At 48.4% G+C, this 26,694-nt stretch overlaps 4 protein-coding genes across 5 annotated transcripts; 1 reads left to right on the top strand and 3 right to left on the bottom strand.

Annotated features, from left to right (window-relative positions):
- Positions 1 to 3,856: 3,856 nt before the first annotated feature.
- Positions 3,857 to 14,720, bottom strand: LOC120831579 (uncharacterized). 2 transcript variants are annotated; one of them, XM_078087769.1, is made up of 17 exons: positions 14,459 to 14,720; positions 13,242 to 13,631; positions 10,190 to 11,677; positions 9,860 to 9,941; positions 9,397 to 9,709; positions 8,669 to 9,265; positions 7,132 to 7,212; positions 6,933 to 7,045; positions 6,756 to 6,814; positions 6,578 to 6,667; positions 6,448 to 6,491; positions 6,188 to 6,360; positions 5,884 to 5,954; positions 5,643 to 5,788; positions 5,413 to 5,557; positions 4,746 to 4,892; positions 3,857 to 4,657 (listed from the first exon to the last, which is right to left on the bottom strand). In XM_078087769.1, the coding sequence occupies exons 3-17, from the start codon at positions 11,468 to 11,470 to the stop codon at positions 4,367 to 4,369; spliced, it is 3,633 nt and encodes a 1,210-aa protein (XP_077943895.1). In that variant the 5' UTR covers positions 11,471 to 11,677; positions 13,242 to 13,631; positions 14,459 to 14,720; the 3' UTR covers positions 3,857 to 4,366. The 2 variants fall into 2 exon arrangements, with proteins under 2 accessions (XP_077943895.1, XP_040053039.1); XM_040197105.2 differs by lacking the exons at positions 13,242 to 13,631; positions 14,459 to 14,720 and adding an exon at positions 12,027 to 12,168.
- A 58-nt stretch (positions 14,721 to 14,778) lies between these two features.
- LOC120831581 (uncharacterized) lies at positions 14,779 to 18,486 on the top strand. Its single transcript, XM_040197109.2, has 2 exons — positions 14,779 to 15,090; positions 15,950 to 18,486. The coding sequence occupies exons 1-2, from the start codon at positions 14,886 to 14,888 to the stop codon at positions 17,560 to 17,562; spliced, it is 1,818 nt and encodes a 605-aa protein (XP_040053043.2). The 5' UTR covers positions 14,779 to 14,885; the 3' UTR covers positions 17,563 to 18,486.
- Positions 18,487 to 19,218: 732 nt separating this feature from the next.
- Positions 19,219 to 21,033, bottom strand: hcar2 (hydroxycarboxylic acid receptor 2-). Its single transcript, XM_078087772.1, has 2 exons — positions 20,914 to 21,033; positions 19,219 to 20,215 (listed from the first exon to the last, which is right to left on the bottom strand). The coding sequence occupies exon 2, from the start codon at positions 20,194 to 20,196 to the stop codon at positions 19,318 to 19,320; it is 879 nt and encodes a 292-aa protein (XP_077943898.1). The 5' UTR covers positions 20,197 to 20,215; positions 20,914 to 21,033; the 3' UTR covers positions 19,219 to 19,317.
- A 2,191-nt stretch (positions 21,034 to 23,224) lies between these two features.
- On the bottom strand, positions 23,225 to 26,212 carry LOC120831578 (proteinase-activated receptor 3-like). The gene is made up of 2 exons (XM_078087770.1): positions 26,100 to 26,212; positions 23,225 to 25,417 (listed from the first exon to the last, which is right to left on the bottom strand). Exon 2 carries the CDS (start codon positions 25,396 to 25,398, stop codon positions 24,520 to 24,522), a length of 879 nt encoding a protein of 292 aa, XP_077943896.1. The 5' UTR covers positions 25,399 to 25,417; positions 26,100 to 26,212; the 3' UTR covers positions 23,225 to 24,519.
- Between the last annotated feature and the right edge of the window lie 482 nt (positions 26,213 to 26,694).

The raw sequence follows: 26,694 nt of genomic DNA, 5'->3' as shown, positions 1-26,694 counted from the left end.
TTGTTTTAAACCATTGAATGGCGGCGCTGCTCTGCGGGCACCGCCCCCGGTTCAGGCGTCTCTGTGGCCCTCAAGGAAACCCGAACTGTGCAAGTGAACCCATCACCTCGTCTGGTAATTGTTTAGCCGAAGCCTCTTCTGATTGTTTTGACCTGGTGGTTATATATATTTTTTTTAATCAAACCATCGTCTTTTGTCTGGATTGATTAATTTGTTGTGTCGACCCGACCCGAGCGTCTCGTTCTCCTTTGGTTACACCCAACAGGACCAACGGTGTGAATAGTTCACCTTTCTAAACGCCGGATTTATGGGAGCTGTGACAGATTCTCTTAACTTTCCAAAACAAACCACCTGACAACCTCAACCGGTCCGTGCAACGATTAGACCAGTGAGCAACCTTTTATCTGATGATCTGAAGAAAAGGTTGAAGATCATCAAAGATGTTAGAATCCATCATCGGATGTGAACACCTGCCAAATTTAATTGCAACCTTCCTCAGCGGAAAGTCCATGTTGTTGAGTATCGGTAACACGCCTCCTTTTCACTGTTTCTGAGGTCTAAAGTCGACCTCAAGAACAAGAACAGTTGTCACGACAACCAAAAGTGACTTCCTCACAGTGGCGCTACTGAGTGTAGAAACTGGGATACTCACTGCAGAGATACTCACTGGGTAATAGAAACGTTTAACTTCATCGTGGTGGTAGATGGAAAGTCAAAGATTAAAGAAGTACACAAGGACGAATCCTCAGGGGACCACAAACGTCTGCGCAAAACGTCTCGACGATCCATCGAACGGCCGCGGAGACATTTCAGTCGGGACCAAAGCGTTGGACCAGCCGAACGTCGGCGTGAGAGCCGAAGGGCCGCCCCCCCCCCCGAACACCTGAGCGGACTTCAAATGACACGACTTCCTCCGATTTCAAGCGCGCTATCTAATCTCCTCCACCTTTAACCATAATGCACCTGGAACAAATGTGCCAGTCAAACAGAGCAAAGTGGCGAAACAGAGGGTGTTTCTGTTTGGGGGGCAGGCGGAGGCAGGAAACACAGGTGCCCTGTGTCCGACCAGCCTATTAAACAACACACAGGCCCCGAAGGCAGGAAGCTGCTATTGACTGGAAGACATCAAGAAAAACGCACCTTTCAAGGCACACACACACACACACACACACACACACACACATTCAACACTATTCACACACACACAGAGGTGGATAAAATCAGCCAGGTATCAGGTACTGCCCCGAGGGAGAGGCCTGACCTGTGGAGGCCGGGGGGAGTCAAACACACAGCTCATTCAACGTCACACACACACACGTCCCGATGATGCCGTTTCATCCATCAATTAAACCGCAGGCTAAAGTTCACCAAACCGTTGGTGCGATTTTACACGGCTTGTGGATGGAGGTTCAAACTGCTCCCCGCTTGGCGCTGAGAAGATAAAACGAGATAAGATGGAGGAGATAACTTCGTTCTCGCTCCGCTCCGCACGCTGCATTGACCTATGGAGCGGCGTGTTTGTCCTGCGTCTTAAAAGCCGCTGACGCTGTGCCCGAGGAGTGTCCTCAGAGGCCAGAGACTGTGAGTGTGTGTGTGCCGAAGAAGAAGAGAGGGCAAAAAGAGGTCATGCGTTTCAATGCCCTTAAGCAAGGCACTTGCCTTTACTCTCTCGATGAGAGGCTCCTTTTGCTGCAAAGAGCCAGCGTGAGCCGAAGAGGCACGGAGGGTTGGCTCTGATGAAATGCAGAGGATGATTCGTGTTTGGGGCAAAATGTCCGGCCATGGGAGAAGCAGTACTGATGGGGGCAAGTGGAAGCTCGGAGGGGTAAACACAGAGATATTGCTTCACGTCTGAGGGAGAGAGGCGAATAGAACCCTAGTTGAAAGCGCAGAGGGGCTACGAGGGCTCTCGGCGAGGAGAGTGGAGAGGGAAGGACGGACGGACGGACGGATGGCGGGACACCAAGAGTGGGAACAAAAAAAACAAGTTCTAGCAGCGTGGAGCGGGACAGATCAAGTGTTGGGGCAGATAAGAGATCAGGAGTGACAAGTAGAGCGTGCGAGGCGTCTGCGGCAGATGGAGAATGTGCGTCAGGAGGAGCGTCGAGGGCAGATTAAAAAAAGAAAAAGGAATCCCAGCGAAGAATGGGAGTGTTTACAGCACAGTTTATGTTTGCATGTTCACAGAGCCTCTCTGAGCCATCGAGGATGTGTGCGATGGCGAGGAGGGAAACGGGGAAAGAGGGTGACCTTAAGTGCCCATGCTGGACAAGTCCCCCCCCCTAATGATCACAACTTGAGCTCTTGCCTTTTTAATTACCCACCCAGGCCTGACTGAGTCCCACAAAGCTGGAGAATGGAGTGGCGCAGATGGAACAAAAAAACAGGCCAATTCCTCGGGATGGGTGCCCTCTGAACCCAGCGGCTAACGCAGGCTCCCGCTGCTGCAGCCGCTCATTATTGTTGTCAGAGGAGGAGGAGGAGAGGGACGGCACTCCAAAAACAAGGCCACCACCGCCGCCACCGCCACCGCCGCGCCCGCCCCAAGTCACGGTCCACGGGCCACGTGAGAGGGGGGCTTCTAGTGGTCGAGAGGCGCCGGCACGCATCGAGCGACCTTCCGGCGCGGACTGTGTGTCCGCGATTTATTAAACATTTCGGTGCCACTCGCTGTAACGTTTCTTTTTTTCTTCGTCACGGGCCCGAGAGCATTTGGGTTAGCCAAGATGGCGTCGCCCTTGCGGCGTCGTGGTCGCCGCCTCCCGCTACTTCTCGAGGTGTCCGCGATGCTCCCCCCCCCCCCACCCCCCACACCCCCCACACCCCGAGGCCCTGTCACTCACGTGGCCCATCCGTCGCCCTGATCTCCCGAATCTGACTTTATCTTAATGAGTTGTTGTTATTCCTGTGAGTGAATGGAGGCGGCTTCCTTTCATGGGACAAGAGGTTGAGCTTTATCACGTTAACTAAGCACCACACATCATTTACACGCCCTGGACCGTCAGTTACACACCTGTCGGTCCAGGGTGGAAAAGGCTGAAATAATTGTCAACAAGGAGCTTCGGCTTCAATGAAACGTCCGCTCGTCCGGGGCCTTGATCCAGCTCGGACACCCAAACAGTCCCCGTCTGTATTGTCTGTGTTCTTCATGCCGTTTCCTATTGTCACATCACATTCCTGTGTGTGTGTGTGTGTGTGTGTGTGGGGGGGGGGGGGAGCAGGGGCTTAATTCCAGACATCCTGCTCTTATTGTTGACCACCCCAGGTCGACTGCTGCTCAACATGTCAGGCTGAAAGAGAACAAAATGGGGCCCGTGCCAGTAAGAGCCATTACACACACACACACACACACACACACACACACTTCCAGCTCTGCTCAATCTTCTGTGTTTTTTGCATTTGAGGTGATGGAATGAGAAAATTTACACCTGCAGTATTTGATGAAAGTAACATTACAGTTAATATTGGTTTCATCCGTCTGCGACTCAAATTGAGGCCTCGTGATTCATATTGTATCTGAAGTCCTTTAAACTCAGAGCACACAAGCACATTTTCTCAAAATGTTTAAAACCAACCGCCGGGAGTCGTCCTTGTGTGCGCTCTAGTGTGGAGGAACTCCCCTTTGAACGAATTGAATGTGACACAGAAACACACCAAAACCAGTTTAGAGAATTTGAATATTAGGAACTAAGCAGATTCCTTTTGTGAAAAATTACTGCAAGGTTGAAAAGGTTACACATTGCTGCATATGTTAGTGTTACATCCCGTTTAGGAGGGAAATATGTTTGAACTACAAGTATAAAGTATTCTAATTTGAACAGAATTACAGTCCCTCAAACCTTAAACGTCGCAACAGTTTAACACAAGTAACATTTTATTTTTCCCCAAAGAGAACATAATACATGACATTTCGGAGAAAAAAAAACCTTCATTTGAAACATGTAACAATGTCAACAACTTAATATTGAAAACAATTAAAAGTGCAATTGGGCTTTCTTCCTTATGTTTTTAAAAGCAACCTGGTCCCCGGCGCTCACAGTTGAGCTGTACTACAGATCCCTCTAGTGGTAGACATTATAAAAAGGGGACAATTCTGCAAGTAAAAAAAGAACAACTTAAGCAAATTTGTACAACGTTGAGTGCTGCTACTGACCGAAGTTAACACAAGTAAACTAAATAAATTAGCTCGAGGCATTTTGCTGCTCAGGTTCCCGTTTCCTTTCCTGAGAGAGTGGTTTGGGATTTTCCTGAGGTTTATTATTAATCTTTTTTGAAAAAGTGCACGGGATAAAAAAATGCTGACAGAGCGTTCGTTACATGCGGAGGCCTCACAAGTGTGTCTTTCCTTCCACGACTCGTCGCCCGTTCAGACCTCTTTATTCCACCGGGGAATGATGGTCTTGCGATAAGTCCGTCTCTCCGAGATGTTGCGTCTCACTTTGATCAACGCGGGGGGAGCAATCTCCAGTTCCAGAGACGGGCTGGAGTGGGACTTTTTCAGCCTGCCTTCATCTTCCTCCTCCTCCTCCTCCGGGGAGAACGCGCACACAGCTTTGTCGAACCGGTTCAGGTCCGCGACGCTCGGCGCGCTGCCGACCGCCTTGGTCACGCTCCTCCACGCCTCCAGCCCCTGGATGTAGATCTCATAACGGCACATCTGCGGGGTTTTAACGGAACACAGGATCATTCAAAGGGGAGTTCCTCAACACCGGAACGCACACGTTCACTCCCGGCGCGCCCGTTACCTCGTGGTGCAGGTACTCGGCTCTGACGCGATGCTCCTCCAGCTCCTTGGCTTTGGCTCTTTTGCCCTCTGGCAGGTTTTCCTGCAGGTACGACAAGTCGTCTTTGAAGGACTTCAGCGTTCCCGCATAAGACTGCAGCTGACGTTCCTGCGCGGGGAGAAGGGGGAGCACACCAGATACGCAAAGATACCATAAGAACATCCTGATTAGGAGACACAGCGGAAAGAATGGGTGGAAGGTGTGAAACCTGGCTTACCCAAACTACTGAAGCTATTCCAGATGTTTACACTACAGGTGTTTATTATTTCAAATGTTATTATTACAAATCTTGTGGTAAATACTGTGAATCAAGTCAAATTCAATAGAACAATGAAAATGCACCATTGCTCATCTCTGTACACACAGACCTCTATGGTTTCTTATGACTAGTAGCTCATGGAGGCTAATGTTGCTATATAAGAGATGCATACCATGCGTTTATAACACGCAGCAGAACAGCCGCTGATCAACGGCACTGTTTTAAAATGGAAAATGAAAGCAATAAAGTGCGGATTGGCCTGTATCTAAAAAGTCATAGTAGGGCTCGCATGCAAAAATAATTCCCAAGAATTGAACCTGGTACACAAAGTTACTTGCAACTATGAACAGCAGAGGTATCGGCGCTTACGGGAGTGTGGCCAGACTGCGACGAGGGGAGGATGGGTCTGCAGAATCTCCTCTGGGAGCCGACGGCGGCGGGGAACGGAGGCGACGAGTGGAGGGCCGAGACCAGGTTGATGCGGCTGATCCACGAATGCATCTCCAGTTTGGATCTGAGGGGCACGGGCTGTTTTTTTAACCCCGTCCACACACAGACACACACAAACACACACATACACGGACGGCCGTGGGACTTACGAGGCCTGGAAGAGCAGAACCCTCCAGTCGGCTGTCTGCAGACGGAAGACGTGGGGCTTCTTGGTGTAGTCGGCCGCCTGCTCGGCCAGAGAGTGGTGCAGGCTCACCACCTCCTCGTCGATCGGCTGGTCCCTCCTGTAGTCATCCTGACGCACGCGAGCACACTGGGTTATCCACGCCGTGCGAGGAGCTCATAATGACACAGCGGGCTATTGAGAATCTCATGGGACGAGTTACTGACCTTCTGTAAGTAGAGGACCATTCCCCTCACCACTCCATAGAACGTCTTCCAGCCTCGCTTTCCCCACGGAGCTGCCGCGCAGAAGCATGCCGCAGGTGTGTGAGGATTTGTGAGTATGCACATAAAGGGAAGTGAGAGCATGAACAGAAATGAGCGGATGTTTCATCAGATTACAAAGAGCCGGAGCTCCTATAAAGCAATAGTTATAATAGTGTGCAATCTCATTGTTGCTTTAACTACTAAGCATTAGCCTGGATCACAGATTGTGCCCTTGAAGCACGACTTCCGTTTGGGCGCCACTCACTGCGTTTGCCGTCGATGTCGGCGTGCAGCTTTCTCTGCAGGAACCCCTGTTTCACCACCGAAGCCGTTTTGTCATGCGGGACGTCCTGGAAGGGGTTGGACTTGGAGCGCAGCGGCGCGTCCTCCGCCGCGTCCTCGTCCACCAGCACGGAGCTCTTCAGCTCCTCCTCGTCCCTGTAACGCGCAGAGAGACAGACTCTTACTAAGTGTGACCTCGCGCGCGCACGGAGAATGAAGGACGGGCGGCGGCGTGTGACTCACACAGCCCACTGCAGCGGCTCACTCTTGATGGAGTTGTAGAGACTCTGCGGACGTGGAAGGAGATGAGAAGGTGAAGTTGCGATTTTTTTTTTGGGGGGGGGCGAGGTGGGGGGATCAGTGACAGGATTACCTTCAAGAGATCCTTGCTGAAGTTTTCTCCTTCGTTCATCCCGTCAAGGTTGGACACAAATTTAGCAGAGGACATTGATTTCCCCACGTTCTGTTTAGAAACAGAGCAAACGAGCGGTTGAGTCAACGCCTCACAGAGAGCATCTAAAGATGCAACCGCGTCATACGTGTTTTCCCACCTGTCCGTGCAAGTCCGTGTTGAGAAGCATCAGAGCACACGTCAGGGCCAACACAGACTCTGGGGATGTAAAAATATATATAGATGTGTATATTTAAGAAAATGGACACATGTGTCACATGTGAGCGCTCGCCGCCGCGGCTTTGAGAAGACAAACGAAAAAGTCACTGAAGCTCACCTGAGGAGGTGAAGGAGTCGGGGTTGCAGTGATGGAAGCGGCAGGCGAAATGCTGCAGCACGCGCTCTCTCTCCTGGGTCTCTCCTATCAGGACCACCACTTTCAGAAAAGACCTGGGAGGGAGAGAAAAGACACGTGCATTTAAATTCACACCAGTGGAGGTCGGTCGGTCAGATAACACGCTCTCTGTAGGTCTCACCTCAGGCCGTGATCCAGAGTTTGCCCAGTGAAGTCAAATAGTTTCAGGTATTCCTCCCCGACGGCTCGACTGAAATCATTGCTAAACAGAAAAAGAAACATTTTGTATTATTGTTTGTATTGTATTATTTGTCTTTTTTAAGTGAATGTGGGGTTTTTTCAGGTCAAAATACAAATAAAGTGTCTTCACGTCAATACAATATTACAGCGTCGATTAATGGCGGCATTTAATCTAAACTGCAGGAAGAGGAGGACGACTAACACACACACACACACACACACACACACACATTTATTTCTACGGGACCGACCGCCAGGAAAAGGATTATATTTGAGTTAAATCTGAAGATAATATGGACCCCAGTCTGTTAGGGTAGAGAACCACACCTCCTCAACCCTCATGCTGAACACCGGCGTGCCACAGGGCTGTGTGCTAAGTCCTCTCCTCTACTCCCTCTTCACCTATGACTGCACACCTGTACACGGTTCTAATACCATTGTCAAGTTTGCAGACGACACAACGGTGATTGGCCTCATCAGTGACAACGATGAGTCGGCCTACAGAGAGGAGGCCCAGCACCTGGCGGTGTGGTGCGCCGACAACAACCTGGCCCTCAACACCAAGAAGACCAAAGAGCTAATTGTGGACTTCAGGAAGAAAACTGGCACACACATCCCCATCCATATCAACGGGACGGAGGTTGAGCCAGCTTCAAGTTCCTGGGTGTCCACATCTCTAAGGACCTCTCTTGGACCCTCAACATCTCATCCCTGGTAAAGAAAGCACACCAGCGTCTCTTCTTCCTGAGGAGACTGAAGAAGGCCCATCTGTCTCCTCAGATTCTAGAGAATTTCTACCGCTGTACCATAGAGAGCATCCTTACAAACTGCATCTCAGTATGGTACGGCAGCTGCTCTGTCACTGCAGAGGGTGGTGAAAACTGCCCAACGCATCACGGGTTCCTCCCTCCCCACCATTGAGGCTGTCCAGAGCAAGAGATGTCTGCGCAGGGCACGCAGCATCGAAAAGGACAGCTCTCACCCGGCCACAGACTGTTTGCCCTCCTCCCCTCTGGGAGGCGCTACAGGGTGCTCCGTTCCCGGACCAGCAGGTTCAGGAACAGCTTCATCCCTGCGGCTGTCATTCTACTGAACTCTGCCCCCCCTGAACTCTGAACTCTGCCCCCCGCCCCCACACACACACACATCTCCCTCAGTGACTGTACTTCCCCCCTCCACCCTGGCTTGACTGCCACACACCTTCCTCCAGCCACTGAACATTTGCACTGTTATTGTATATCCATTTCTTACTGTTCATATTGCGCAACTATTTATTACTGTACATATCTATTTATTCACTTATTACACTTTACATATGCACATAATCTGCACTTTTTGTTATTTTTCACTCGTCACTGGTCGGATGTTAAACTGCATTTCGTTGCCTCAGTACTTGTACCTTGTGCAATGACAATAAAGTTGAATCTAATCTAATCTATAAAAAAAAAGATAACACAAAAGAAACACCACGCGCTTACTCTTTGTCCAAGTGCTTCACCACGTCCGCGCGTTGGATCCCGTCCAGCCCGCGCAGCCGCTCGGCGAGGCGGCGCGCCATCTCTCCGTTCACCGCGTCTCCGTTCATAAGAGGCGCCGCCCCCTCGGGGGGCTCAGCTCGCTCCTCTCTTGCGGCGACAGGCTGCGCGGAGCCTTCCTCGCCGCCTCCCGCTTCGTCTGCGGCCTCCCGCGCGACCCCGGGCTCGGCGGACAGGTGCTGCGTCGCTTGCGACTCGCCTGTCTTCGGCTCCTCGGCCATCTCAAGCCGCTCGGACGCGCCTTGTCGAGCCTGCGGCGGGAGCTCTGCGCGCCGCAACGTCGTCTCCCCCTCCTCCGATCCTTCGATGAGCGCTGTCGCCTCCGGGGAGTTCTCTCTCCTATCGCTGTGGCCGGCCGCCCGAGCCGACGACTCTTCGACGCCGTCCGCGGCCTCTGACCGTTCAGGGTCTGCCTTCCGATCTACCTCCACGCACATTCCGGGCTCTTCATGTGACCCGATGTCCGGTCTGTCAGTCGGCTTATCCGAGTTTACGGTTTCTCTGGCATCCTCGGTTTGTGACAACTCCCCAGAAAACTCCCTACAAGGGACGGACGAGATATAGATATAGCCGTTAATGGAGCACGTAATGCTGCGACATGATTAGCAGCCCGCAGCGCTTCACTGGTGACACATACTTCCTGTTCCCCTTTCTTAAGCTAAGATACTCACACATAACTCAGACAAATGGCGAACTTTGCCTCTTTACTTTCTTCAGTACAGGACACGTTTATCCGCTCCTGCTCTTCTCCCTCGTCCTCGACACCACGCGCTGAAGTTTGCTCTTCCTCCGAGTCGCTCGGCCCGGTCAGCAGAACGCAGCAGGGCTGCCCCGGTTCCTCTTGTGGTTTTAAATCTACAAAACTGTCCGCTTCACCTTGTGACACAGCGGTCACGTCAAGAAGGTGGAGTGAGTTCACAGTTACAGGACGCGAGTTTGCCGAGGGCACCTCCTCTTCTTCCAAGACGGCCCTCAGTGGAACGCCTGGATGATTTTCAGACGAGAAAGTAAACATCACAGTTTTTGGACTATTCTCTAATAAGAAACGAGAAACAAACGATTCAGGATTCATAACGGAAAAACATTTTCTATTGAACAACTTACTGAAGTCGCCTCCCTAAGAGTGACACGTACCGTTATTACTTTCTATCAGTTTGTGTGTGGGGTCCTCCCTTTCCTGTGTCGGCGGCTCTTGCACATCTGCAGTGCCACACGGCTGGAAATTGCAACACAGGCGATTGATCACAAACATTGTGCGAGAAAGCTCGTGATTCTCATCCGACCGACAATTGACTCTCTGCTCCTGCCAACTGCTGCTCGACCCCCAAAGGCCGAGGTCAAGTGGGCGCTCGGCGAACGGATTAACGACAGGAAATGTTAAGGTGTGAATGTGCGCAGATCGCTCTAGAATAATGACAGAATGAAAACATCCCACCTCACTTTTTCCTCCCACACAGTACATACCTCTGAGGCGTTTCCTGTGAGCTCTGGATTTGAGTCGAGAGCCAGATAATCAAACCCATCGTCTTCCCCTCTGCCCTGCCGTATGAACAGATCAGCGTTAACGCCCTGAGAGCGCTGAGGCGACGGGGAAGTGCGGTCTAGACTCGTCACGCCTCCCGGGATCGGCCCATTGGCCGAGCCGATGTCAGTCACGAGCGAAGGTGTCGCTGCAGAGGGGTCGGGCACGTCCCATCGCACTGTTGCAAAGGACAGCGGAGCACCGGTGCAGGTTAACTGCCATACGGTCTGCTCCCACTGCGCTGCCTCTTCAGGGGTCTCTAGTCCCGCCTCCTCGGGGGTCTCTAGTCCCAACTCCTCAGGGGTCTCTAGTCCCGCATCCTCGGGGGTCTCTAGTCCCGCCTCCTCAGGGGTCTCTAGTCCCGCCTCCTCGGGGGTCTCTAGTCCCAACTCCTCAGGGGTCTCTAGTCCCGCATCCTCGGGGGTCTCTAGTCCCGCCTCCTCAGGGGTCTCTAGTCCCGCATCCTCAGGGGTCTCTAGTCCCACCTCCTCAGGAGTCTCTAGTCCTGCCTCTTTGGGGGTCTCTAGTCCCGCCTCCTCAGGGCTGTCTGGACCCGCCTCCTCAGGGGTCTCTAGTCCTGCCTTCTCAGGGGCCTCTAGTCCCCCCTCCTCAGGGGTCTCTAGTCCCACCTCCTCAGGGGTCTCTAGTCCCGCCTCTTCAGGGGTCTCTAGTCCCGCCTCCTCAGGGGTCTCTAGTCCCGCATGCTCGGGGGTCTCTAGTCCCAACTCCTCAGGGGTCTCTAGTCCCGCCTCCTCAGGTGCCTCTAGTCCCCCCTCTTCAGGGGTCTCTAGTCCCGCCTCCTCAGGGGTCTCTAGTCCCACCTCCTCAGGGGTCTCTAGTCCTGCCTCTTTGGGGGTCTCTAGTCCCGCCTCCTCAGGGGTGTCTGGACCCGCCTCCTCAGGGGTCTCTAGTCCTGCCTCTTTGGGGGTCTCTAGTCCCGCCTCCTCAGGGGTGTCTGGACCCGCCTCTTCAGGGGTCTCTAGTCCCGCCTCCTCAGCGGTCCCTGGTCCTGGCTCCTCGGGGGTCCCCGGTCCTGCCTCCAGGGAGAGTTGATCCGCCTCATGTGCCCAGTCGATCTGTACCTCTATGGCGCCGCACACAATGGCCTCTTCCCCCCCGTTGGTGCGCCGGTGGTCGATGGACGTCCACAGGGCTTGTTGGGGCAGCTGAACGGCCGTTACCGTGACATCCGGTGGAGAGGAGCACAAGTTTTCCTCCTCCATTAGCTTGCGTCTCAGTCAGTTCTGTGGTCAGGTGGTGTGGGGGAGGGGGTGTTTCCGTGGGTGGGCGGCGAGAGATGCTGCAGCAGTAAGCGCCGTCTTGCAACAAAATCTCCTGCTCGGGCCGCGTGAAGAACGATTATTCTGCGGGGTCCCGTGAAGGGAAAATCCTAAAGCGTGCTGCGGCCGCCAATCGCGCCATCCAGAAATCTGTAACAAGAGAGATGAACAAAGTGTTAATGTTCGAAGATAACAACGCTCCCATTCGTAAGATCCTGTCACAACTCATTCAAAATGATTCTGATGAACCGATTCTTCTTGGGTTGGTAACCTCCGGGATGAACATCTGACTGAGCATCTGATTTGCTGAGATACAAAAAGGCTATTAATACAGATTATTTATGGGTTGACTTTCGGCTCAACATTTTTTTTTTCTATTCATGTGAGAAATAGTACATTGAAAACTACTGAGGAGAGCATTTGAAATGACACACGACTCCTTTCAAAAACAAAACTGGCCTAAACTCGCTTACTGTCCTGATGGCACAAAAACACTCACCGCTCCTACGTCAACATAATCCAGTCTGGATAAGGTTTTTTTTTTTTTTTAAACCTACAATCCTCAATTGTCAATTGTCTTTTACTTCTCAGCGGCTCTGCAGGTGTTCAGTGCAAAAGACTTTTAGTGAAATGTCACAAAAGCCCGTTTGTACTTCCTGACCACAGACGCAGTAAATCAGCCGAGCAAGTGAGCGTGTGCGAGAGAGAGAGAGAGAGAGAGAGAGAGAGAGAGAGAGAGAGAGAGAGAGAGAGAGGTGTACGGTGTGGATTTAGAAAGGTGGAGAGGGTTGGGTGGAGGGGATGTTTCTGGTGAGCAGTTTAACTGCCTGCAGCCAGTGTTTATCGTTGTGTCGCCACGCTGCGCCCCGAGTCCGAGCAAAGGGTTCAAATTTAAACGGCGACTCGTCAACATAAGCAAAGGCCGCCAAAAGGAGAAAACGTCATGTGATTATTCTGGGGATGCAACGTGACACCCAATATCTTACGACAAATTTTGCTTGCTCTGTAAAACTAACCCTTTTTTTTTTTTTCAATACTTGTACTTAACTGTCTACATAACTCTGTTCATGTCAAGCTACCAACATCCGGGAAAGACAGTGACCACATTTCCTGTGTGGGTGCTAACTACTCAGTTCCTGTCAGGGTGCAACAGATTCAGTACATAAGAATGAAAACAGAATGTCATCTGTAAGTTGAATTAGTGGGAATAAGAGTTTAATAAACGGAAATTCCAACTTATGTGGTCCACTCTGACGTATAATCTGCTTTAAATGTAGTGTTTAACATGATAACTGGTTAATCCCCTGTGGGTGATGCTATCTTTGGCACCACTGTTGATGAAACAAATGGTAGAAGAAATGCTCAGATGACTGCAGAGATCTCTAAATGCATTCATAAAATCAGGCTACTTTTACCCAGATGTTGAACAATGAAATGGCAGTTGAGAGAGCGCCAGTAGTTGTGTACAATGAATGGAGCGTTTGCACAGAGCAGCACAGGCCTGTGAGGATCATTCACAAAATATTAAAAGGAGAAGTAAAAGTATGAAAAAGACATTTTCAGGAAGGATGAATTAAAAAGAGGAAGTCCAAAGTGAGCAAAGCGAAAGGTGACATGACTTATAAAATGTGTGTGTGTCTAATAATAGAAACCTTAAAAGAACTACAAATTAAAAATCTCATAAGCACGGATCTAACTGTGAAAAATGACTTACCCCCTCCAGGGTCTTCACATTAACATCATATGATCAGCCAGCTGGTGAGGTTTTAAGTCTTGTGAGTGGGAAAGGCCCTTTGCTGTGCTATGCTGCGATAATATCCGTTAAAAGTGCTGTACTCTCACAGACACATTCAACCAGCTATACACCTCAAACTCAGTTGATCATGCCGGAATCTGTCACCCACAGCATAAAAAGCCTCACATCCGCACTGTTTAAGCGGAGCAGCCCTTTAGCCTGTGGTGTCGCATGACAACGCATGCGAGTCACAGGTCCCAGTTTGAACCTCGGGTCTTCCCCCCCCCTTCTTCTTAGTGCTCCCTTTCCATTTTGGATCAAGATCAGACTTCTGTCCGCCTCAGCTCTGCTCCTCTACCGCAGGTATGGCTGTGAAAAAAAAGAAAATAGGGGAGAATGTGAGTGGCAACAAAGGGGAAGAGGGAAAAAAGGAGACACGTTGTGATTGGCAGATGACTCAAGAGCTTCGACACCTGAGAGGCCTCAGGCCACGCCCACACATACAGGCCAGGTGAGGGGGACTGGCTCTGCCTCATTCCTGCTAGTGGCCGCGAGGAATCATGCGGTGAAACCAGATGGTATCCACATTCATAATACTCATGTCATAGAGCCAGCTGTGCCTCTGGTGTCTGGCTGTGAGCGGAAAAGCCTGTTTAAACACCAATGTGAATTATTGCTTTTAAGCTTAATAACAACGAGACTGAATAGACTCCATCTTTTGAAGGGACAATACATTTGTATGGGATAATCTCAGCTGATTAACCCGTTCAGTGTAAATTGACGACGTAATAAGAATCGCAAAGGTGGTACTCATGATTACATGCGTATTTGCTCCCATGATTAACGTCAGCAGTCGAAAGCTGATTGTTTCATTTGATGATTTAACAAGACGCATTTTCGATGTTGGCAGTCTTGTTAATGCAATGACCTCGCGCTCAGGTAACAAGTTACCGTTAGCTAAATCACACACACAAGCACGTGAGCTAAGGAAGTCTAAATAGCCAACATTATTAACAATAATAAATTAATATATATATAACATAATGGCTATTCGTTTTGAGTTGGTTACATGGTTATCAATTGTCGCTTTTAGCTTTTCTCTGCAAACGAACTCGCGTTAGTTAACCTGAGGAAACATTGTGTCATTAGCATGATTAGCATTCAGTTCACCGTTGGTATTAAAACATTAGCATTACCTAGCATCTATGTGAGCATCCTTGCAGTTGCAGTGAGTTAGTTGCTAGCTAGTGGTAGCAGTAGCTGATTTAGTTGTAGTAGTGGCACTAGTAGTATTGGTGGTGACCCAGCAGCGCTGCTACAGTTGTTCAGTTCGTCTTGCTGTTATTTAAACATCATTTATCACCGTGGTTATTTGTGTGCACAGTATCACAATGACGTTGGCTAGGCCCACGGCTAATCCGACGTGTCTCCTCCCCGCCGGCAGGGGCGCTACATACCTCGTTAGCAACGGGCGACAACCGCGTCTCCCCCTCTACGTCACTTTTGTGCGACCGTCTCTGCTTTGTTTGTTCCGCACACGGCAGCAGGGTCGCAAACACACACACACACACACACCCTCTCACTTTCACCCGCGTATAAGCCATCGGGCGAGTTGTCAGCAACATGGCCACGCCTGACGTTAGTGATCTGAAGGTCTTCCTGGAGTCTTCTCTGAACGAGATCTTTAGGGCCACAGTGTGCGATGTCCTCGACTCGGTGGACCGGACCCTGTCCGAGTACCAGGGCACAATACGGAGGATCGAGTCTGAAAACGAGGGCCTGAAGGCTCTGCTGTTTGCACAGAAGAGCTCCGACTCTGCCGTAAGAGGTAAGGGTTGTCTGCCCTCGGATCGGTGCAGCTTCGTGCCCTTTGTCCCAGTGTGTGCGTGTGTGTGTCTCCCCCCTCCCTCTCTCTCCCCCCTAGACATAAATAAAAGGCTGAAACACGATAGCAGTAAAGGCTAGCAGACGTAAACAATGCAGCCTTTCAGTAGATGTACGACAGGATGAGGTGACAAACCGGCCTCACTGTGTAATAAAGTACTAACATTACTGTACTGTCACAGCATCCCGCTCGTACTAATGACGACACCACAACTACAGTGAATACTTGTGTACAGGAAGAGATGAGTAACCCCCCCCCCCCCCCCTCTCCCACAGACATGCATACACACACATTGCATAAATAATTTGGGATATCACAACACCATGAGTGAAATACAACTGGTTTAGCACTCATTAAATACATATTTTGTCAGTTTTCTCTTAATACCATAAAGGGCCTTTAAATATTCTTCTTAGGAAATCTTCTTGGAAAAGCTGCAGTAATCGAGGTCTTCATATTAAAACTGCACCATGTAATGTCGCTCTACGGAGTGTTTCAGTTGTTTTTAACCACCTCATTTTGGGGGAATTTTAGGCATCTTTTGAGCTCCTTCTATACTACCTTTCCAACGCCAAGCAACATATAAGCACACCCAGGAGTTTGAGCAGCATTAACCAAATAAAGAATGAAATAATTCCCCATTAGTTAAGTTTTTTCTATTGATGTAACTTTACATCGTAAGTCAGTTGAGTTTGCTCCAGCTGTTCCCCCCCCCACAATATCAGTTCTGTAATGAGGTATAAAAACACAGCATGTACTACTTTACTACTTCTACATTATTATGGCTTTGTCTATTTTTCAGATATTCGTGACCAAGATGCCACTGAAAATCTTTCAACTTCATCATGGAACATTTGTCCCGTCAACTCCACTGAGGGCACGTTCAAGATGTCCATATGCAGCAGCGACAAGAAGAGCTTCAGGAGGAGGCAGAAAGACAAGATGAGGGAGAAAGACAAGATGAGGGATTGCGTATCCTCTTCACCGTTTTTGCTGCAGACTGATCACATGCTGGCAAATTCAGAAGAGGTAAGCACGTCCACCCAAAACTGGATATTGGTAAAAGCGGAGGCAGACCAGGATGGCAGCCATGCCATTGACCTTTCCCAGCCTTCGTCCCTTCTCAATCTGACAATGAGGCCGGTAAAAGACGAGACCACCGAGGTCTCTTGTCACACTCACGATGCGTATGCACCTGTGCCTCCAGAATCCACATTGGGCCCCGGACAAGTTAATGTCACCGTTGTTTCTGGCACGCGCATGCAAGAAGGGCAGTTCATTAAGACGGAGGAGGAGCAGAGCGGGTTGTCGCAGCACGGCAACGACAACTTGTCTAAGCAGGAGTTGCAGCCTGCGTCGAGCTGCTGCCCTGATTCGGAAGCAGACCTCGGGGTACCAAGCAGTCCGCCAGTGGTGCCGGAAGTAGCGGCAAGTGAAGAAGACTCTGTCTCTCCCGCGGACGAGCTCATGCCGATTGACGACGACCTTTTGCGCGGTACCACCTGCCCCAAAACCTTCAGCCAAGCGGCCTCGCTAAACATCCACATCAAGGCGCACGGCGCCGAAAAGGCCCACGGCTGCAGCCACTGCGGCAAACGCTTCGGCCGGGCCGACCTCCTCAAGTCCCACAGGCGCACCCACACGGGCGAGCGGCCCTACAGCTGCAACCTCTGCGGCAAGACGTACGCCCACCCCAGTCAGCTCAGGATACACAAGCGGGTCCACACGGGAGAAAAGCCGTACTCCTGCTCGCACTGCGGGAAGCGCTTCAACGAGCACAACCAGCTCAAAGTCCACCTGCGGACTCACACGGGGGAGAGGCCGTACAGCTGCCGAGAGTGCGGCAAAACCTTCAGCAACGCGGGCAACCTGCGCATACACGAGAGGATCCACACAGGGGAGAGGCCCTACTGCTGCGGCCAGTGCGGGAAGAGGTTCAACGGCCTGGGCGACCTCAAGACCCACTACAGGATTCACACCGGCGAGAGGCCCTACCGCTGCGAGCTGTGCAAGAAGACCTTCAGCCAGACGGGCCACCTCACCATACACATGCGAATGCACACGGGGGAAAGGCCGTACAGCTGCAACGAGTGCGGGAAGAAGTTCACGGTGGCCAGCAGCCTCAAACTGCACCAGAGGACTCATACAGGCGAGAAGGGGTACAGCTGCCCGCACTGCAGCAAGAGCTTCAGCAGGTCGGGTCACCTGAAGAGACACGAGCTGGTCCACACCAAAGAGAAGGCCTTCCTCTGCAGCCAGTGCGGGAAGACATATACGGACCAGTCCACCCTGAGGAAGCACCTGAAGACGCACGGCGCCAAGGAGCAGAAGGCCCAGAGCGAGGGGAGCACCGGCGGGGCAGAAACCAAACGGCCTTCTCCCTCGGAGACTCTGTCCAACACGGACAGGAGTTAGAACCACGCGCTTAGCGGATGAGCGGGAAAAAGACCCCGACGAAAACAAAGCTGGGTTTTACTATTATTAACACTTGGGTCGTATTTTTGTCTTAACCCCCCCCAGAGGTTGAAACCTCCAGAAAAGGCTATTATGTGTAGCATGAGGTATGATTATTCTATTATACTGCTGGTCCAGAGGTAGAAATCGTGCCGTGTTTGTGATGCCTGTGGTGAAGGGCAATGCGCTGTCGTCTCATCGTTGATGGGATCCAGAAGGTCCAAGTTCATCACCGTTGTGTGGTCTTATCTGTTTACACGGAGTGCAGAGACAGAATGCAGGACCCTAAAAGAACTGTTGTTCTTTTATAGAGACTGGATGTTAACACAATGTTAGTAATGTAACGTAGAAATGCTTTAACAGAAAAGTGAATGAATGATTGGTCCACTCTGCTGAAGCCAGACACTGAATTTCTCTGCAGGTTTCATTAAAAACATAACAATATAAATGTTTTAAAATGATACGTCACATGATTATTAGAAATGATTAATATATTGCTGTACATAGCTTTAACCACACAGGCAGCTCTCTAATCCGTTGAACTGACACGAATGTATTTATATAATAATGTTACTGTTATTAATCTTACTGCAAATGTTCTGTATTGATCGAGCAGCTTTCTATCTTCATCGTGGGATTCTTCTTTGAGCGATGCTGACGAGAGTACGTCAGTACGTCGATAGGATCTGTTTTTAGGTTATTCACTGTTACTACCAGGTAACACACACACATGTTCATGTTGATCGGGCCACTGTTTGTTGTGGCGACTCGTTAATATACCTGCACAGCATGTATGTTAAGCTGAGTGTTGGCTACTAGTAGTTAGTTTATTGTGACTGACTTCTGTGTGATCTGTGACCAAATTAAATAGAAAAGTTAACCAAATGATTTTTGTGTCACTTTTTAATGCTTTATGTATTTTTCATTTGAAATCAAAGGCGGTGTGCAATATGTCTTGTCTTTAATGTTCCCCTGAGTGCAAACACCACACAGTTTATGATGACGTTTCTCTTCCATCAAGTAGAAATCCTGCTTTACCACATCTCACACACACACACACATGGCTTTAGTCTTTGCAGTTTATTTTACTAAAATAGTCACGCTTTAACAGAAGATTAAGTTGAATGTTTGTTTTCTCTATAATGAATCACATTTGAGACAAATCTACTAAGTCTTCTAAGTGTCAAGTTACACAATACAATGGAGAATGATGGATGTGAATTTACAAGTTGTACTTGCTTTTAGTTTTTTAAAGACAAAAAGCGATTATCCGCCCATTTCAAAAGCTAGAACGTGCATTATTTTTATTTTTATTTCAACAATTATTTAATGCCAAAATGTGTCAGTCGATTGATTTCTTCAGCCTTTGTATATCTAAACCTGGACAAGCTCCACCCAGACTGTCATGACTGGCATGAATACATAACATCAAGTTAACCTCAAAGTGTCTCGTCTTTGTCTTTGGTTAAACCGGAACTTTATGGCAGAAGTTCAACTTTTTAGGAAATGTTCAGTAACGTTTCCTGGCACAGAATATTGAAATTTCTACACATCTAAACTATATGCTATTTAATCATTCTTCCTCAAAACAGGCAAGAACTAATCTATTGAGCCCTCATCTGCACAATGCATCTTTTTAATAATAACATCAAACAAGAACATCTTATATTCTCCTATTTTTCACAACAGTCACATTTAAAAGAAAAGCACGTATCTCTACTTCAGCTGCGTTGCGCCGCTCTGGCAGCAGTGGAGCTTTTCCTTGGACAAATAGAGCATCGGCTGAACGCAGCTGCTGAAGTTCATCATCCCGAAGGCCCCATAGTAGACGTAGCAAAAGAGCACGTCGGGTTGGAAGTAGCTCTTAAACGGCATCAGTGCCACGAGTGGGAAGTAGTTGAACACTATGATAGCGAGGATGATGAGGACCATCTTGAAGGCTCTCTTCTTCACCGGGTGCATCTCGTCTCGGCCGGGCCCGGACTGCCTCAGCACCAAGAGGATCGAGATGTTGCAGAACACCATGAAGGCGAACGCTGCCAGGATCGTGGCCGTGAAGACCGCGTCGAAGTTGGGGATGTCGTCCGCGGACTTGGCGCCGGCGTAGGCCAGAATGATCAAACAGACCACGGCGGCCATGACGTCCCTGTGGCGGCGGTCCTTGAGCTCGGTGAAGGTGATGGGGTGGACCACGGCCATGTAGCGGTCCAGGCAGATGCAGGAGAGGAAGAGCGGCGAGGTGTCTTTGATGCCGTAGAAGAAGCGCAGGACGTACCAGGTGCTGCTGGGGGTGAGGAGGACTATGTTGGCCACCTCGAGCGGAGGGGTGAGACAGAAGAACACGTCTAGAATCGCCAGGTATAAAATGAAGATATCCGAGGTGGAGGAGTCCCCCTTTTTACTTAGAATGAGCCACAGCACCATGATGTTGGCCGGGATGCCCAGGAACATGTTGACAAACTGCATGCCCAGGTACCAAACGATAGCAGCGGGCATGTCTTTGCATTTCTGGTACACCGTCAGCTCACTGACGGTGTAGTTCACGGGTCTGTGGGAGACAAGGACCAGGGAGGAGTTGATGTATAAAACCTCCATCAGAAGATAGAAGCCTGATCTGTCGGATTGAAAGAACAGACGCACTGTGTCAGTCAGCCTCGAGATCAAGGGAAACAAAGATAACACATGGATCAGGGATCATGAAATGTACCGCCTCAATCAATGAGAATAACCGTAATGATGATTAGACCACAGTAAAAGAAAAAGCCTGACGCATGGTCCCTTAGCCTAACCCTTATAAAGAACACAACTGCATGTTTGAGCTGCTCATGCGATGGATAAAGGAGAGAAGAAGAAAACATATAACACTGTTGCATCACACTGGCTTTCAGTCTCCCTCAAATGCTTTAGTTTCTCACAGAACAAAAGTTGCGACATCAAGAAAAAAAGTTGCTTTCAAACATGTCGTTTTCGTTGTGGTCTCGTGTAAATGTAGCGTTTTTGTATGGTTAAGCATCTTACCTTCAACCGGCAACTAATGGACGAATCTCCCCTAAATGGTCCGTGTCCTTCTGTCACCCCGTCACACGGCCTCTGCAGCCTCGTCAACCCATTTCACTTACACTCGAGCCAATGAATACGAAGTACGTAGGGTGTCTTTGCATATGTGTCCATGTCAAAAAGCGTTTAATTCCAATGAAGTTTGCCGATAACTACCACAGAGACACAGCTATAACGATGAAAAACTCCCCCAAGACACAACATATGTGTAAAATTGCAGTATCTGAATTTAAAGGTCAGGAGTTGAATACCCACCTGTTTGAAGGGATGCTTCCTGTGTGACGGGACCGGGGCGCCCACTCTCCGCTTAGTCCTTGTGACTCTTGTGCACATCTCAGCCGTTGCCCAAAACCACAGAAAACATCTTTTGAAAAAAAAAATGACGCAACCCTTCAGGGATCCTCATCCTCCAATCAGACGAGGGCGCGGGAGGAGAGGACTTTTCTTCAATGTCACGCCGCCTTCTTTGACTCCCTTGTACCTCACAGACATCACACATTTACAATTAAGAATAAAATTGTAAAAAATGATTAAGATGAGTGGAAGTGTGGAAGTGAGCTGAGGGAAAAATTGCGGGAATTAAAAAAATAAAATGCTTGTGCGGATTGCGTGTTGTGGAAAGCCGTCACCCATTTACACCGATTGGCAATGATGCAACAAACTCACGGAAAATTGTCGGTAAACAACTGATGCAACAGTCCAGGAAATCACTTTTGATTCGAGTCAGTGTAACGATGAGTAACACGTTACGTGAGGAGGACGTGTTTCAGGGCGTCATGTCCGTCGGTAGTTGTGTTCTTTGTCCAACGTGCAGAATAGGGACATGTGACTCTAGTGGTACAGATCGGTTCACACTCTCAGTTTGTGTTTAGTTCTTCTTCTTTGTTGTTTATCGTACCCATACAGATAATGTTCTTTTGTAGGCTTGTTGAATTACCTCTCGGGTGACCTTTGACCTTTCCTTGTTATTTTATGAAACATTTAAAAGCACTGTGAAGAGATGAAATCAGAATAAAAAGTACAAAAGTAAAAGCACCACAAGGTACTAAGTGCCAAGAGTAAAAATACTAATTTTACTGTTTTAGTAGAAATATATATATATTTTCACTGATATTATAATTATAATAATGTATTGTTAATACTGTAATATTTTGTTGTCTGAATTTGGAAAGAATCTAATGATCAACGTTTATTATTATTGTAGTGGAGAAAAAATAAGGCTACAATATCTAGTAGAGCAGTTCATTAACATCACCAATCATTGTTAGCAGAGTCAATACATGACGCTGAAACATGTTGAGGCCTCTCCACTCTATTTTTATTTTCTATATTCAATTACCTTTTCAGTTTACTGCAGAATGTGTGTGTGTGGTTTTGTGTGTTGTTGCATGTGTGTTTCAGGCTGTTTGAACAGCTTAATGAGCCGTTTGTTTTTCCCTATGTGTCTGTCTCGTAAACTTGTTTACATTGGTGTCACGTCCACAGGACCACAGACGATGAGGAAGAAGACGTGTTTCCCTCCTGTAAGGAAAGAGACGTGTCCCTCGGATGAGGAAGGAGACGTGTCCTAGAAATCCGTGGAGTTTCAGTTGAGCATATTTGAATAATTGTACTATTTTTCAAATGTATTATCCCCTCACATAGAATGGTTCAAAGATTCAAATAATTTTGCATGAAGCACCTCTACTTTACCAATATTCAGATTGTCATTATCAAAGGTACACAAAGACGTATTTTTACATTAGCAATTTTATACCATAAAACACAAGCTTATAGGGCGTAGCCCATGTCTCTCAAAGGAAAATACAAAATCTATCAATATGCAGATGTACCTTAATTCAGAGGACCATTCTTAGTAAAAACACATGCAAAGTTAAGGTACAAATGTATAAATGAATTGTGTTCTCGCAATCTGGCTCACAAGCTGTGCCAAAAAGGGCCCAAAGTCAAAGTGACTGCGTAGTTTTCAGCGGCAGCAGCCACCTACAATTCACTGCACCAACTGGGCAGGTCTCCAGTTCCACTGCTCATTAAAAGCAAGCAGAGCTAATCACATCGGAGAGGCAAAGTGGAAATGTTGCTGCGTGGATTACATCAGATCATCGTCACTATCAAGGGACATTTCCCTAATTCACGACAAGGAAATCACAACCCAACTAAGCAGAACGGACCAGCATTTCACTAGTGCTATGTTTAAAGTTGAGTATTTTTATGTTTAAGTGAATGCAATTACAAACACCTATGACTTATCATTTATCAAAATGTGGAAGCAGTAAAGGAGAAGTTAGTCACTTAGTTTAGGTTAGATCTTTATCTGGACTGAACAAAAAAACTGTAAAAATACTCTGAATCACCTTTTGTTTAAAAAAAAATTTAAACAAGCCTGGTTGGAAGAAATATGAATTTTGAAATATTTTCATATTTCTTGTCCTTCTCTGTGACAGAAGGATAAGAAATATGGAATCTTAAAAAGTAAAAAATAGTTGAAATAAGTTGTATGCCTTGCTTTTGTTTAAAAGTGGGAAAAAACCCATTGCAAGGATAAACTAGTTTGGTCATTCTTATGTTTTATTTTTTTTCTGAGTTAGAGTACTCTCAGGGGAAAGCAGAAGGAAAAGAGTTTCACTCACACATAATGCAGTTTGAGCAGCAGGACACAAACAATCAAAACAAGTGGGAGTATTCTCCTGATGTTGTAGAGGGTGTATCTACAGGATCATGTTGTCGCAGTAATGTTGAGAGTCAGGGAAAGTTGGCTGTCGAGTGTGATGCCGAGTTTCCTAGCAGTCAAAGTGGGCGTTAGGGAGTTGCCAAAGTTGACCGTCAGGTCCTGGGTCGGAAAGAAAAGTAGTTCAGTCTTATCAGGGTTGATTTTCAGATGGCGAGCCGACATCCACTGAGAGATGTCAGTCAGACAGGCAGAGATCCGTGCCGCCACATGGGTGTCCGAGTGAGGGAAGGAGAGAATTAGTTGGGTGTCATCCGCATAGCTGTGGTAGCAGAAGCCATGCGAGCGAATGACAGCGCCGAGAGAGTTGGTGTAGAGCGAGAAGAGGAGGGGACCCAGGACGGAACCCTGAGGAACTCCAGTAGTAAGAGGACAAGGTTCCGACACAGATCCTCGCCAGGTTACCCGGTAGGTGCGGCCGCCGAGTTAGGACAAGAAAAGGGAGAGAGCAGAGCCTGAGACACCAAGTTCCTGAAGGGAGGAAATAAGGATCTGATGGTTGACTGTGTCAAATGCAGCGGAGCGCTCCAGAAGAAAGAGGACAGAGGAGAGTTGGTTAAAGATCGCACGTTCAAGGGTTTTGGACAAAAAGGGAGGAAGAGAGACCGGTCTGTAGTTGTTTTCTTCAGATGGGTTGAGGGTTGGTTTCTTCAGGAGTCGGTTAACTTCTGCCTCCTTCAGAGAATTGGGAAAGCAGCCAGATAACAGAGCATTGTTGAGACAGGTGAGGAAAGGAAGGAGGTCAGGAGCAATAGATTGTAGAAGATGTGATGGAATGGGGTCAGGGCAGGTGGTCGGACGGGCAGAGGTTACAAGGGTAAGAATTTGGTTAGGAAACAGGGGGGTGAAAGAGGAAAGTGAGGGCCATAGAGGTAAAGTCAGTGGAACGCAAGTAGTAGGAGGTGGGTTTGAGAAAGAGGAGCGTATGTCAGCTATTTTCTTGGTAAAGTAGTTGACAGTCTCCCGGAAGAAGGGTGGAGGAGGGTTTGAGGAGGTTGGAGAAGATCGAAAATAGTTTTTGGGGGTTTAGAAAATGAAGATTCAATTCTGGATTGGTAGAAATAGCTTTTGACATCTTATATTCTCCTATATTTCACAACAATCTCATACATTTAAAAGAAAAGCACGTATCTCTACTTCAGCTGTGTTGCGCCGCTCTGGCAGCAGTGGAGCTTTTCCTTGGACAAATAGAGCATCGGCTGAATGCTGCTGCTGAAGTCCATCAGTCCGAAGACCACATAGTGGACGTAGCAAAGGGACACGCCAGGTTGGAAGTAGCTCTTAAACGGCATCAAAGCCACGGGTGGGAAGTAGTTGAACACTATGATAGCGAGGATGATGAGGACCATCTTGAAGGCTCTCTTCTTCACCGGGTGCATCTCGTCTCGGCCGGGCCCGGACTGCCTCAGCGCCAAGAGGATCGAGATGTTGCAGAACACCATGAAGGCGAACGCTGCCAGGATCGTGGCCGTGAAGACCGCTTCGAAGTTGGGGATGTCGTCCGCGGACTTGGCGCCGGCGTAGGCCAGAATGATCAGCCAGACCACGGCGGCCATGACGGTCCTGTGGCGGCGGTCCTTTAGCTCGGTGAAGGTGATGGGGTGGACCACGGCCATGTAGCGGTCCAGGCAGATGCAGCAGAGGAAGAGCGGCGAGGTGTCTTTGATGCCGTAGAAGAAGCGCAGGACGTACCAGGTGCTGCTGGGGGTGAGGAGGACTATGTTGGCCACCTCGAGCGGAGGGGTGAGACAGAAGAACACGTCTAGAATCGCCAGGTGGAAAATGAAGATATCCGAGGTGGAGGAGTCCCCCTTTTTACTTCGGATGAGCCACAGCACCATGATGTTGGCCGGGATGCCCAGGAACATGTTGACAAACTGCATGCCCAGGTACCAAATGATAACAGCGGGCATGTCTTTGCATTTCTGGTACACCGTCAGCTCACTGACAGTGTAGTTCACGGGTCTGTGGGAGACAAGGACCAGGGAGGAGTTGATGTGTAAAACCTCCATCAGTGGAAAGAAACCTGATCTGTCGGATTGAAAGAACAGACGCACTGTGTCAGTCAGCCTCGAGATCAAGGGAAACAAAGATAACGCAAGCATTGATGTTCCAACATGCACATATGGTCAACTCGGCTGTGTGGTGTGTTTTTGAGAGGAAGTGCCCGGTGACAGAGCTTCTGAATGCAAGTGATACTAAAGACTTACATCCCCCACCCCGAGTGTAGATAAAATATTATAGAAAAGCACCTGTCGTTGAATCATGTCACAACACTCTTAATAGGGAGGTTGTGCATCGAACAACAAAATAACCCTCTGGACCCATCATATGACAGCGAAACTTGACTTATCAGGGACTGTAAATATACTTCCCCTAAAAACCCTCTGTAAGAAATGTACCGCCTCAATCAATGAGAATAACCGTAATGATGATTAGACCACAGTAAAAGAAAAAGCCTGACGCATGGTCCCTTAGCCTAACCCTTATAAAGAACACAACTGCATGTTTGAGCTGCTCATGCGATGGATAAAGGAGAGAAGAAGAAAACATATAACACTGTTGCATCACACTGGCTTTCAGTCTCCCTCAAATGCTTTAGTTTCTCACAGAACAAAAGTTGCGACATCAAGAAAAAAAGTTGCTTTCAAACATGTCGTTTTCGTTGTGGTCTTGTGTAAATGTAGCGTTTTTGTATGGTTAAGCATCTTACCTTCAACCGGCAACTAATGGACGAATCTCCCCTAAATGGTCCGTGTCCTTCTGTCACCCCGTCACACGGCCTCTGCAGCCTCGTCAACCCATTTCACTTACACTCGAGCCAGTGAATAGGAAGTACGTGGGGTATTAGGCTTAGTGAAATGGCAGACACAGTTGTTTGCATGTCTTTGCATATGTGTCCATGTCCATGTCAAAAAGCGGTTCATTCCAATGAAGTTTGCCGATAAGTACCATCGGTAAGAAGAAAAGTAAAAGAACCACAATGTACTGTAAGTGCCAAGAGTAAAAGTACTGATTTTACTGTATTAATAGAAATATTAATATATATATATATACATTTTTTTTCCACTAATATAATGATAATAATGTATTGTTAATACTGTAATATTTTTGTGGTCTGAATCTGGAAAGAATCTACTGATCAACGTTTCATATTAATGTAGTGGAGAAAAAAAGAAGGCTACAATATCTAGTAGAGCCGTTCATTAACATCACCAATCATTGTTAGCAGAGTCAATACATGACGCTGAAACATGTTTCTTGTCCTTTTCTGTGACGGAAGGATAAGAAATATGAAATCTTAAAAA

Source organism: Gasterosteus aculeatus, chromosome 14 (assembly GCF_964276395.1).
Source record: "Gasterosteus aculeatus chromosome 14, fGasAcu3.hap1.1, whole genome shotgun sequence".
Lineage (NCBI taxonomy): Eukaryota > Metazoa > Chordata > Actinopteri > Perciformes > Gasterosteidae > Gasterosteus > Gasterosteus aculeatus.
This window is presented reverse-complemented; position numbering and strand designations above follow the sequence as displayed.